The 12,466-nt window shown below is 52.0% G+C and overlaps 1 protein-coding gene across 2 annotated transcripts; it reads right to left on the bottom strand.

The window, feature by feature from the left end:
• Nucleotides 1-1,194: 1,194 nt before the first annotated feature.
• LOC138492258 (uncharacterized) lies at nt 1,195-8,102 on the bottom strand. Of its 2 annotated transcripts, XM_069619301.1 has the most exons (3): nt 7,260-8,102; nt 4,257-4,412; nt 1,195-1,693 (listed from the first exon to the last, which is right to left on the bottom strand). In XM_069619301.1, exons 1-3 carry the CDS (start codon nt 7,531-7,533, stop codon nt 1,602-1,604), a joined length of 522 nt encoding a protein of 173 aa, XP_069475402.1. In that variant the 5' UTR covers nt 7,534-8,102; the 3' UTR covers nt 1,195-1,601. The 2 variants fall into 2 exon arrangements, with proteins under 2 accessions (XP_069475402.1, XP_069475401.1); XM_069619300.1 differs by having other exon boundaries at nt 1,195-4,412.
• Between the last annotated feature and the right edge of the window lie 4,364 nt (nt 8,103-12,466).

Consider the following 12,466-nt stretch of genomic DNA (forward strand, 5'->3'; position numbering starts at 1 on the left):
GCAGACCTCCGAAGTTTTGATAATTTCATGATGTCATTAAGAGTGTAGACTTGCGGTCAGAATAATTTTCCCTGCTAGAAAACTTTCTCATTTCTAGATTGCTGTACCAAAAAGGGAGGGGAAGGAAACAAAAGGCGGGCAGTTAAGATAAGGAACGCTGAAATAAGTCTGCTGAAGTGGTGTTGAATCTTTGCCAGGGGAGGGCTGCCTGTATCACGCCATGTAGGGGGTCGCCCATCTTGAATCATCATTGCATGTCCTGGAAGCTGGCCTGACCACAGTTTTCCCTTCTAATAGTCGCGTGGGTGTCAAGGATGACTTGTGTGGGTGAGCAGCCTTCTAAAGTGGCCCGTCTCCAGAGGGGGGCGCTCGGTGAGCACACGTGGGGACTGCACACAGCTACACATCTGTGCGCTACCTACAACGCAACATGTTCTTATTATACGTGAACCTGGAGCACGTGTGCCCGGTGCCGAGGGCCATTCCCCTAATACCATTATTACCATTCTCGAGACTAGTCACGTGGTGTGCTTCCACAGATAGTCAGGTTAACTGCGATTCCATCATTTCCCCCAAAATTCCACCGAAAGCGGGATAGCACATTTTCTTGAATAATGATGATTCCCCTTCCTGCAGAGGCGTCCAGGTTTTATTGAGTATCCCGCGGCATGCATGGACATGCTTTGCTGCCCTCTCTGCTGTTTTTGGCAGACTTTCAGCGATGAGACGATGCTCTTCTTCTGTTTTACTGACAAAAAAAACAACTTTATTTTACTCTCACAAAACGGGGATAGTAAGTGCTCCCAGTTGCGCCGGTCTGTGTGTGCCGGGACATACCTATTGAGTGACCTTGTCAATTGCACGATGTGGCCAGAAATGGGCCCGCCCCTCAGCGGCTCCCACGGGTGCCCTCCGCAGGTGGAATCGCGCAATTTATGCATTGAATAAGGGACGAACGAGCGTCGTCAAGGGGGCAATGAAGCCACGCTGTCGTTTTAATAACTACTGGAGTTCGGCACAGATGAGAAACGTTTATGGCTATCGGCGCCACCGCCAACATGTGTAAAATAGATCATGCTACCTGTTTATCCTCCAGCTTGGCAAAGAAGGATTTCTCCATTCTCGGGCAGGCAACCACAGAGGAGGCACCCCAAGTTTGGCCACATAGCGGGGCTAACCCCTACTCCTTGGCCCCTTACATCACATTGGTAAAATCATAACACCCCCGCTTGCGTGCCCCAATGATGGAGTCAGAGACATTCTGAAAGTTGGAAACATATATAACATTTTATTTGGAAAACATATGGTCGCATAATTTGGAGTCATCTTATGAGGGCGGCCCCACCCATCCGTGCTCAGGTCTTATGACTGCCTGGCACCAACCATGCTCCTTAGCCGGGTGGCTCCGCCAATCCCGCCTTACAAGAAGTCCCTTGTCCAAAAGCCTGTGAGCCATCTCACACCAATCCGTTCTTGCGAGAACGGCCCGCCCTGGATTCCACTGCCAGTTCAGTCATTCCTCCAGAGATTATGGAGCGAATAAGGCCACTGCATCGGTTGTTGAGGAGTCCCAACCGTCCCTAGTGGAATCAGCGCCCGTGTCACCCCATCCTGCCTGAAGCAGCCAGTGATTGTAGCTCACGGACCAGACCGCAGCGTGCCTCCTTCTCTAGGACCGCCCTCGTAACTCCGCCTGCGACAGAAACATTCGTTAGTACAGTAAATTGCCACCATCATCCCTGAAAAACAATTTTGTTCAAAACATTCAATTCGTGCCACCTTCACCTTACTCCACCCTGTGATTTACAAGACAAATCCTTCTTCCCCAAAAACACACTAAGCCCTTATCCCTTCCCGGTGGACCAACCCTTGGTCCTCAGTTACCTGTCGCAGTTCTCAGCAGCTTGGGTGGGAGGGTGGATGTCGCTGCTGCTGGGGCTGGATGAGAGGACTTGCTCTCTCCGCCCTGGGCTATTTAAGCCCCCAGGGGTGCAGGCCGTTTCCGGCCGGACCCCCGAGGGCACCCTGACTGCGTCCTCCATAGAGGAGGCGAGTCCACGCAGGGGGCGGCCAGAGGGGCGGCCCGCTATGTGAGCTGCGCCTCTAGCGCCCCCTGCGTGGGCTGGCGCATCTGCTTAGCGGGGCTAACCCCTACTCCTTGGCCCCTTACATCACATTGGTAAAATCATAACACCCCCGCTTGCGTGCCCCAATGATGGAGTCAGAGACATTCTGAAAGTTGGAAACATATATAACATTTTATTTGGAAAACATATGGTCGCATAATTTGGAGTCATCTTATGAGGGCGGCCCCACCCATCCCTGCTCAGGTCTTATGACTGCCTGGCACCAACCATGCTCCTTAGCCGGGTGGCTCTGCCAATCCCGCCTTACAAGAAGTCCCTTGTCCAAAAGCCTGTGAGCCATCTCACACCAATCCGTTCTTGCGAGAACGGCCCGCCCTGGATTCCACTGCCAGTTCAGTCATTCCTCCAGAGATTATGGAGCGAATAAGGCCACTGCATCGGTTGTTGAGGAGTCCCAACCGTCCCTAGTGGAATCAGCGCCCGTGTCACCCCATCCTGCCTGAAGCAGCCAGTGATTGTAGCTCACGGACCAGACCGCAGCGTGCCTCCTTCTCTAGGACCGCCCTCGTAACTCTGCCACGCTTTGGGGTGGCCCCCCCGCGACCCCAAATGCCCCCACACCAAATTCCCACTCCTGCTAATCCTCACCAATCCCTATTTACACCCAGTTCTTGCCATCAGTCCCCATAGTCCCAAATTGAAATGGCCCATCCCGTGCTCTGAAAGATGCACTCCATCTGGTGCAAAGTCTATTGGTTTTCCCTCACATAATTCCAGGTGTCTGACAAAACCCAGCCCTTCCTGCTTCATGAAGCGCTCCATGCTCTTGTTCACCCTCCTCCTAGACCTTTCCATTGCAGCGTTGGACTCTGCTCCCCGCCATACTTTCCTTGGGATCAGCTCTGACCAGGCTATTTCCGTTGCAGGCAGCATTCTTGCTAAGATCCTAATGCCCTCCTGCATTACTCTCAATAATCTGCCCCTTCCCAAGTCTGCAAGGTCATTCCCCCCAAGGTGCACCAACAACAACCTTGGGTGGGCCTTCTTGGTGATCTGCCTGCGCAGCGCGGGGAGAAGTGAGTGCCAGCGCATGCCTGGGGTGCCTAGCCACACCAGCTCGGTGTCCCGAAAACCCAAATTGGCCCCCCGCACCGGCTTCGTGCGGGCGCATTTCTCCGCTCTGCTGATAAACGAGTGGCCAATTATCCAGACGGTACTCCCAGCTGCAACAAATCAAAATTGCATAGTTGTTACAACCATTCTCCTTTCCTCCACCCGAGACCCCACCCACCCCCATTCTGTCGCCCCCTTGTGACCTGACCTATTCAGCTGAAGGGGCTGGGTTGTCCTGCCCACCTGGGCGAATGTACAGTTTGTACCTGTTGGATTGCCATCTACCCAACCTCTGGATTGCTGAGCCGTGCATCCCTGCTTGAAATGCTGTAGTTGCTGCCCCTATCCGGAAGCCATGCGTGGACCATCCTTGCCCATGACACCCTGCTCTCTTAAAAGCCACGGCCAGTACCTTCCGGAATTGGAATATTGTCAGTGGGGACCCGTCCCTGTGTATTAAGAGGTACTTCCCCCCGGCTGGCCTCATTGTCATGTAGTGGGACAGTAGCCAAGTGGGGCAGCTGGCCTGTTCCGCTGCCCTTCGCAATTTGATTGAGGCGCCTTTTCCGGCCTGATCGGTCTTTGATTTCCTGACCTTTACCATGAGGCCATCTTCCATGAATGTGACGTCCCCTGGCGCCAGTGCCCGCCCAGAGTCATCAGCCTTCCCTGTTGCCACCAATTCACTCACCCGGAGGGCCCCAAAAAATGCCAATGCAAATGCCGCCCTGAAAAGGCAGAGCTCAAAACCGTCTGTGCATACACCTTCCAGTACCTTAAGTAACTTCCCCAGCACTTCAAAGTTAATGGGCTTACGTACATCCTTCTTGCGCCCTTCGAGTTTCCCCCAACCTTTGATTGCTGCCCTTATTGAGAATTCCCTAGTTGGGTCCCCCTCTCCTTTTAGTTTGGAATGGAACGCTACAGCGGCTAAATGGCTTGTGACCCAGCTCCTGCTCTGCCCCTGGTTGTGTGCCCATAGCACGAACCGTTCTACCTGTGCTGCAAGACCCAGGTTTGAATGTCCCTCTTCCTGAATTACCCTTACAAACTTACTGTAGCCTTTCTGATACCTGGACCGCACTCCTGGTGAGAGCGACTGCTCCCCAAGTTTCCAGAGCGTCGGGTCCACGACATCAGGTGCCACCATTCCTGCATGAACTCTGTGCCCCTCTGTTGTGCCCCTGGGTGGGCCTTCCGGAATCGCTCCCACTGAAAACGAGAAAGAGCGTCAGCAGCCACATTCACAATTCCTGGTACATGTCTCGCCCTAAATTCAATATTCTGGTACAAGCATATTTCCACAAGTTTCCTTAGCAGCCCCAGAACCACCGGGCATGAAGCGGACTGTAAGTTGATGGCCTGGACCACTGCTTTGTTGTCCGACCAAAAGCGGACCCTCCTGTTGCACAACTCACCTGGCCACAACAGGAGGGCTATCACGATTGGGAACAGCTCTAGCGCCATAATGTTCCCCAACCTCCCTTTCTTTCTCCATTCTGTTGGCCACCTCTGCGCACACCAGCGCGTGCCCAAGATCACACCAAACCCTTCCTTTCCTGAGGCGTCTGAGTACATTTGCAACTCCCTGCTGGTAACCCATGCGTCCCGCCAAAGGCTTACCCCGTTGAAGTTCTTCAGAAACCCCCGCCACATGACTAGGTCCTCCTTGAGTGCGGCGCTCAGCCTGATGTGGTGGTGTTTGTTAGTTACCCCCGCTGTGGCTCTTGCTAACCTTCTGGCAAACACCCTCCCCGCTGGAACCACCCTGGCTGCAAAGTTGAGCTTCCCAAGCAGCTGCTGCACTTGACCCAAAGTTGTCTTTTCTTTAGCTAGAATACTGGAAATCAACTCCGTTAGCCCTTCCACCTTTTCTGTCGGTAACCTGCATGTGCCCTGGCAAGTATCTATTTCTATGCCTAGAAATGTGAGGACATGAACTGGGGTTTGTGTTTTCTCTTTGGCTAAGGGTATTCCTAATTCTTTCATTAGAACCTGAAAGGATGCTAATGCCGAACCGCAGTCCTCCGTACCCTCCCTACCAATAAACAAAAAATCATCCAGGTAATGCATGATTGCCCCCCTTGGTTCTTTTTCTTTTGCTGCCCATTCCAAAAAGGAGCTGAATTGTTCAAAGTAGGCACATGAAACAGCACACCCCATTGGCATGCATCTGTCAAAGAAAAATTGGCCTGCCCATTTGAATCCCAGCAAATGAAAACTATCGGGGTGGACTGGTAGGAGCCTGAAAGCAGACTCAATGTCGACCTTTGCCAACCATGCCCTTCTTCCCATCTGGTCCAGTAGCTCCATTGCTTTGTCAAAGGAAGCATATGTAACGGAGCAATAGTCGGGGTCCAGCCAATCATTCACAGAATCCCCATCTGGGTAAGACAGGTGGTGAATTAACCTGTACTTTCCTTCCTCTTTTTTAGGGACAACCCCCAATGGGGACACAATGAAGTTAGGGAGGGGAGCCACCCAAAATGGACCCGCTATTCTCCCCAATGCTCTTTCTTTGGCCAGTTTTTTGCTCACAATCCCTGGTAGCTTGTCTGCTGAAGGTAGGTTCCTTGCCCCTCATGAAGTTAGGGGTCCTTCGTAAGGGATCCTAAACCCTTCCCTGAAACCCTGTGAGATCAACCTTCCTTCGCCAATTTTGGGATATTCCGTTAGCCATTGTTGTACTGTTGTGATCTTTATGGGTGAGGGTCCCTTCCCCCAGCTCCCCTCATTGGGTGCTCTTACCTCGGCCCCTGCCCCGTGGTCCCCTGGACCCTTGATAGCATGAAGAGGCGGGGTGGGACCCTTTGCATTTTTCACAGGCATGGGCAAATATACATTCCCGGCCGAAGCGGCAGTACCCTGCATTAAAACCCCTGCACGTGCCCTTGGGTGTGTCGGCCCCTGAGGTGGCCCTGCCGCTCCCCCGTGCCCTCGGTCTGATCCCGCCGTCTCTCCCCCTGCCCCTCTGCCTGTTCCGAAAGGGCTGCCAAGCTTCCTTCTTGTCCTCGTTGTACCTGCCCGACCCGGACTTGGTAGTATCCCTGATTGGCACGCTGGACCTCTCCTGGCCACCCATGAATGCGAACCAACCCTCCGTGTCCTTCTGAGCCCAAGACATTGAGGGCAACTCCTCCATCTTATGCCTGAAACCCCTATCATAATCTATCCATCCCGTCGTCCCATATGTCTTATGCTCTGCCACTATGGTATCCCTGTAATTCCATAGGTCAGTCCCTTGTTCTGGGAACTTTTCCATCATCACTGTAGCATAGAGGGAGAAAGCTTTTGACCAGTTATCAATGGTCTCCTCCGGCCTGTACCGTTTTTTCCTCTTTTTCTCCTCCTCTTTTGATACATTAACATCTGGGCCCTCACTTTCAGATGTCAGCATAGAAAATATATCAAAATAATCCCTCGCCCATATCCGTTCTTTTACCTGTTTATGAATGTACCAAGACAACGTACTTCTCCCTGTTAGTACTGGGGCTATTGTTACCAATGGCACCCCACCGCTTACAGTGGATGTCCCCGCACCCAATGAGGTCACTGGTAGTCCCTCAGGTGGTGCCACCCTATCGGACCCCAGGGAACCCGCGGGCAGCCCCTCTGGTGGTATTACCTCTGCTGCTTGGGGTATCCCCTTGGCTGGTGCCCCTGTCCCGCTGACCTGGCCTGGGCGTCCTACCTGTGCCTCTGCGACTGCAGCCGGCCCTGATGGTTGCCCCCAGACGGCGAGTGGGCCCACCCCGTTCCCCACCTGCGGCGCCACTGGTACCTGTCCCAACCGGAGCATCATCTGGTCCATGAATCTAGTCATTTCCAATTTTGCCCACTCCATGGTCTGCCCGTTTACCCCGGGCTGTGCCACCTCCTGGGCGGATGTCCCCGTGTTTGCTACCGTCCCCATAGGCCCAGTGTTTACAAATACTGCTGGCTGAATCCCCTGGCTTGCCCCATGTGCCTGGTCAGTACTTGTGCTTGGGGAAGTTTCTGTAGTGAGCGGCGGAATGGATACATTTGGAGATGCATTCACTACAGTGTTATGCTCCTTACCCTTCTGCTTCCTGGGCGCGCGCTTTCTCTTGGTGGGAGTGGGCGTCACTACCTCTGGTCCTGTTGGAGGTACCCCTGTGTCTGGTGATCCCGTTGGTGCCGATCCTTCCAGAGACTGCTCCACCATTCTTTGCGCCCATTCCGCACCTTTATTCCGGACCCTTTCTTGGAACCATGCCACCATCTGAGCCTCTTCCTGGCTCTCATAGGACCTTCCACTCTCGGAAGTGCCCTCCCCACTGTCAAACAAACTTGGCGATCCCAGGCTGGACATGTTGTCTGTTGTCACTGGGTAAGAAAGTAAATAAATTAGTGCAAACAGATTTTGTCGGTTAATATATCGTTGACTAGTTTTTTCTCTTTAAAACCCTTTCCGTTACTCCTTCTGGCGTCCCATGTTATTGCTACCCTGTATAATGCCAGTGCCGTGGCCCTTCGCTCATGCCAGTTGTCCCTCCTGCCCTTGATCACGTTACCTGTGGCAGTCCATTGGCTGCCTGTTTCAGTTGCTAGCCACTTCCAGCCCCCAATAGGCCCATTTCCTTACCACAGCTCTTTTCTTTCTTCCTTCCAACAAACCACCTCTGTTGCCGTACCTGGAAGATACTAGCTGTGATCTGCAAATACAGACATAATGTGTTAAACATTGCACTTTGGATTGAGCCATATGCGTGCCCCCGATACCTTGTACATTGTCTGTGTCTTGCCGCAGCACCCCTACGGCCGCCCCAAAAAAGTGGAGGTGAAACAGATGTCCTCCTAGCCACTCGCCGTGTATGTCTAAAAATTGTACTACTGTGTGCATGAAATCCCCTCCCGACCGCAATCCCCTACTCTGCTCCAGCCGGTCCATCTTTGTGTATATGCGCGTTATAAGTAGTTTTCTGGAATAACCCGAAAACACCTGACAAAAGTTATTAATTTCCTCGTCCTCCTCCAATAATATCAAACAAAACAGTTCCTTCCCCATACTGCGTTGTAAGTTCCTTTCTGAAAATAACCGGGACATTCCTCATCTTTCCCAAAGTATTTCTGCAAACCAACAGTTCCTTCCCCATGAACCGTGCATTTCTGCCCCCACATCGTACGCTCTCATGCGTAAGTACATTGCCCGGTCCTTCTTTTTTAAATTGTCCTGCGCATTTAAAAGTTCCCTGCCTCGCCCATGTTGTACTTTATGCGGCGTCCCCGCGACCAGCGCGGCTTCCTACCGCTTATACTCCTCCCCGCCCATTATCCTTCGGGAACAAAGGCAACCTGTTTCAGGCAAAAGTTCCAAAGTTGCTCCGGGTGGGGCCTGAAATCACAACCTCGGCATTGCTCACTGCATGTCTTGCTGTATAAGTACCGCACGCTAACCGATTGCCCCACTGGAGCTGTTAAATAACGCCCGAAAGCAACACAAAAAATTGGCCACTCCTTGGTGTGCCTGGTAATTGCCCGGTGTCACCTCGTAGCACTTTTATAAAATTAAAAACTTTAAACAGCCCGCCCTGCAAAACTTGTGAATTCTGACTGCTGCCTAGAACCTGACCTCATGCACCGTAGTCAGCAGCTCTACAGTTACACCAACGCTTTGTATCCCTATGAACATTACTTTTTCATTTTTACATCAAATTTCCCCCCTGCTCGGAGACATGCACCCTTCCCGGGGCCCCCCATAAATGCAACAAAAAGATATGTACCCGCCGGGGATTGAACCCGGGGCCTCATACCTGCACCGCGTGCGCTCTTACCACTGCGCTACCTCCCCTCACGACACCCACCCCTGTGCCCTGCGCACCAGTAAACAACCTCCATTTCCGGCCCCTTTGTGCCCTCCAACTACCGAGGTGGGAATGCCGTGAGTGAGGTCCATAAAACAACGAAAGAAGACATGCGCCCGCCGTGGATTGCACCCGGAGCCTCATCCTTGGAAAGCGTGCGCTCTATCACTGAGCTACATCCCCTCACGAAAGTATATCTAACAAGTATATGTGCTGGGGAAGCAAGCACCACGCATCCATAAATAAAATAAATTTTCAACAGTAAATTAAATAAACCTCCATTCGCGGCCCCTTCGTGCCATCTAAGCACTGAGGCGGGAAATGCCGTGAGTGGGCCCCATAAAGTTATCAAACGACATGCAACCCCCGGGGATTGAACCCGGGGCCTCAACCTTGCAAAGCGTGCGCTCTACCACCGAGCTCCATCACCTCGCGACACCTATCCGTGCGCCATGCGCCTAAGTAAATCAACTTCCATTCCCGGCCCCTTTGTGCCCTCTAAGCACCGCGGCCGGAAAGCCGTGCGTGGGCTCCATACCCCCGGCACGGACCAACAACTCTTTGCAAAGCGTGCGCGAGTAAATACACCTCCCTTCCCTGCCCCTGTGGCGGGAATGCCGCGAGTGGGCTCCATACAGCAAAAAAGAAATGCAACATAAAGAAATGCAACCTCCGGTGATTGAACCCGGGGCCTAGACCTTGAAAAGCGTGCGCGAGTAAATAAAGCCTCCCTTCCCGGCCCCCTTGTGCCCTCAAAGCACGGAGGCGGGAATGCCGTGCGTGGGCTCCATACAAGAAGAAATGCAACCGCCGGGGATTGAACCCGGGGCTTCAACCTTGCGAAGCGTGCGCTCTACCACCGAGCTCCATCCCCTCGCGACACCCATCCGTGCGCCATGCGGCACCCATCCGCACAGGCAAATAAACTTCCATTCCTGGCCCCTTTGTGCCCTGAGGCACTGTTGAGGAAAGCCGTGGGCTCTATGAATTAAACCGAGGCCCACGGCACAGACCAGCGCCCCCGCGCTGTCCCTCTACTCCACACCTTACCGTAACACGATAAAATTCACTCGTCCTGCTCGTCGTGTCGCGTCCTCGTCCTGATGTCGCTGCTGCTGGGGCTGGATGAGAGGCAACCCCCAACGCTGCTGCTGGGGCTGGATGAGAGGACTTGCTCTCTCCGCCCTGGGCTATTTAAGCCCCCAGGGGTGCAGGCCGTTTCCGGCCGGACCCCCGAGGGCACCCTGACTGCGTCCTCCATAGAGGAGGCGAGTCCACGCAGGGGGCGGCCAGAGGGGCGGCCCGCTATGTGAGCTGCGCCTCTAGCGCCCCCTGCGTGGGCTGGCGCATCTGCTGAGTGTGTGACCTGTGAGAGAGGAGCAGTGGCATGGGTCTTGACCAGGGGCGCAACAGAACCTACATTTGGGCAGGGTGTTAACAGCTGGTGATGGGAAGGGTCCCTTCAGAATCTGGGTGGGGCAAACTTGGAAGCTCCGCCCCTCTGTTAAACACCAAGGGTTGCCTGACGTGGGGCTCAAGTATCATTTAAAGCGGTTTGCCAGTAAGAATGACTTAGTTATTGGATTCAAAGATAACATACACATCTAGTTGGCTTTGATCATTTTTATATCTAAAGCCCAGGTATCCTATCAGGCATTGTCAACCTTTAAGCAAAAGCGACCACCAGGGGACCAGGCGGAAGTACAGTGTGCCACTAATCCAACTTCCACATAAAATACAAGCCATACATTTCTGTTCATTATACTATTGCATGACAGTGTACAAATTATTTTCACGCTTACTCTGCCCGTGTATTTTCGTTCTGGACGCACCAAAATATGCTAATATTCCCATATATGAACATACTCAGGGAACAAACAACCTACCGACTGAGGACCACGTTTACACCCAGGCACTAAGCTGTTAAGAAGCACTAAGTGCACCCACTCATCCTTGGCGAGATGTCATTCAACACTATAGTCAGGAAATATATCACAATTTCCTTGATAAAGACCTTGAAAGGTCGAAACACGTGTCTGCACCCATGGTGATAATAAAAGACCTAATGGCACTAATTTACGAGTGGACTATGTTTTCCCCATCGTTGCAGGACTCCACAGATTACAGGAACTAATTTATGGAATTTATGTGTCATGCCAGCATTGTAGGAATCCAACACACATCCACCTATGAACATACTCATGTTTGCTTTGTGCATAATGCCAGTACTAATACTATAAGAAAACATGTCCAACCCGGTAAAAAATGTTAAACCACAGAAAGAAATATCTAGACTGGTTGCACCAAAACCTTAGGCTAGCCACGTAATAACTGTTAAGACGGAATTCTGAACTCTGACTTGGCGGGTGGAGGGTCAGAAGGCCATCCTAGTTTCTTGGAACGGGGTAACCTCCTGGACAAGCCAGACCAATCAAGGTAGCTTGGCTGCGGTCAAGACTAGGTCTCAGGAGGGGTGTGGGTGACTGAAAGACCTCAATGAGCACACAGATTAAAGGACACTTACAAATCACTCCCATTCAGGTATATATATATCAAAAATACAAATACATTTATTCCAAGGCCTTTGCAATTCAACACACAGTAAGAAAATCACAGCAATACTATTAAACCAATACAATCCTAGCTATACACATATATACAAGACCAGTGGGGTCTAAAGGGTTAATGCGCGAAATGGGTCCACGACCTAAAACAGGGAAGGAAGCAGACAGTGCTAATAGTCTTTAGTCCCTTCTGCATTAAACACAATCCTAACTGAAAGGCAGTCCAATCCCTAAGAAGTGTGGAACCTATTGCTCAAATGTACTTGCAATGCTGGCGCACGCGGTAATGCAGATGGGCAAAATGGGGTCTCTTCAAGGGTTTGTAGCAGCTCAGAAAGGTGGGTGAGGTGATGCAGAATAAGTTCCCACTATTCGTGGAGGGTCTCCCCAACAGGGCCAGGCAGATTCCAGAATTCGGGAATATTTCGCTAGTTTGCACTAGCAGTGGAAAGGAGAGGGGCCCTCAGTGGCCACTCATGTGTAAAAAAAAGATGGATGCGCTAGGGGTCAACTGTAAGAGTTGCAATTACTCACTGACCTCCGGCACTCTCCGGACCAAACTTCGGCAGTCGAGGCCACCTAACTGTGCCAAACGTGGTAATCGTGGTTTACCTGGCAAGAAAGGGTTAAAAATATACTAAAAGATAAGCTGCCACCAGCCCTGTCCAAGGCACATCTGCACTTCTCCTAAATCCTTCGAGAGTAGCTAGGGCCTTTAGAAATGACAGGAAGACCCAAGTGCACTGTACTGTAAGGTACTTCGTGCACTTGCAACATGTTGCAGAAAAGTTACAACATTGACAAGGACTAAGGGAAACAAAGTCTCCCTGTACTGACTGTCTTTAAGGGCATGTCAGTTTCCCCATAAGAAGTGAGT

This window comes from Ambystoma mexicanum, chromosome 10 (genome assembly GCF_040938575.1).
Source record: "Ambystoma mexicanum isolate Mex_15411 chromosome 10, UKY_AmexF1_1, whole genome shotgun sequence".
NCBI classification, from domain to species: Eukaryota; Metazoa; Chordata; class Amphibia; order Caudata; family Ambystomatidae; genus Ambystoma; species Ambystoma mexicanum.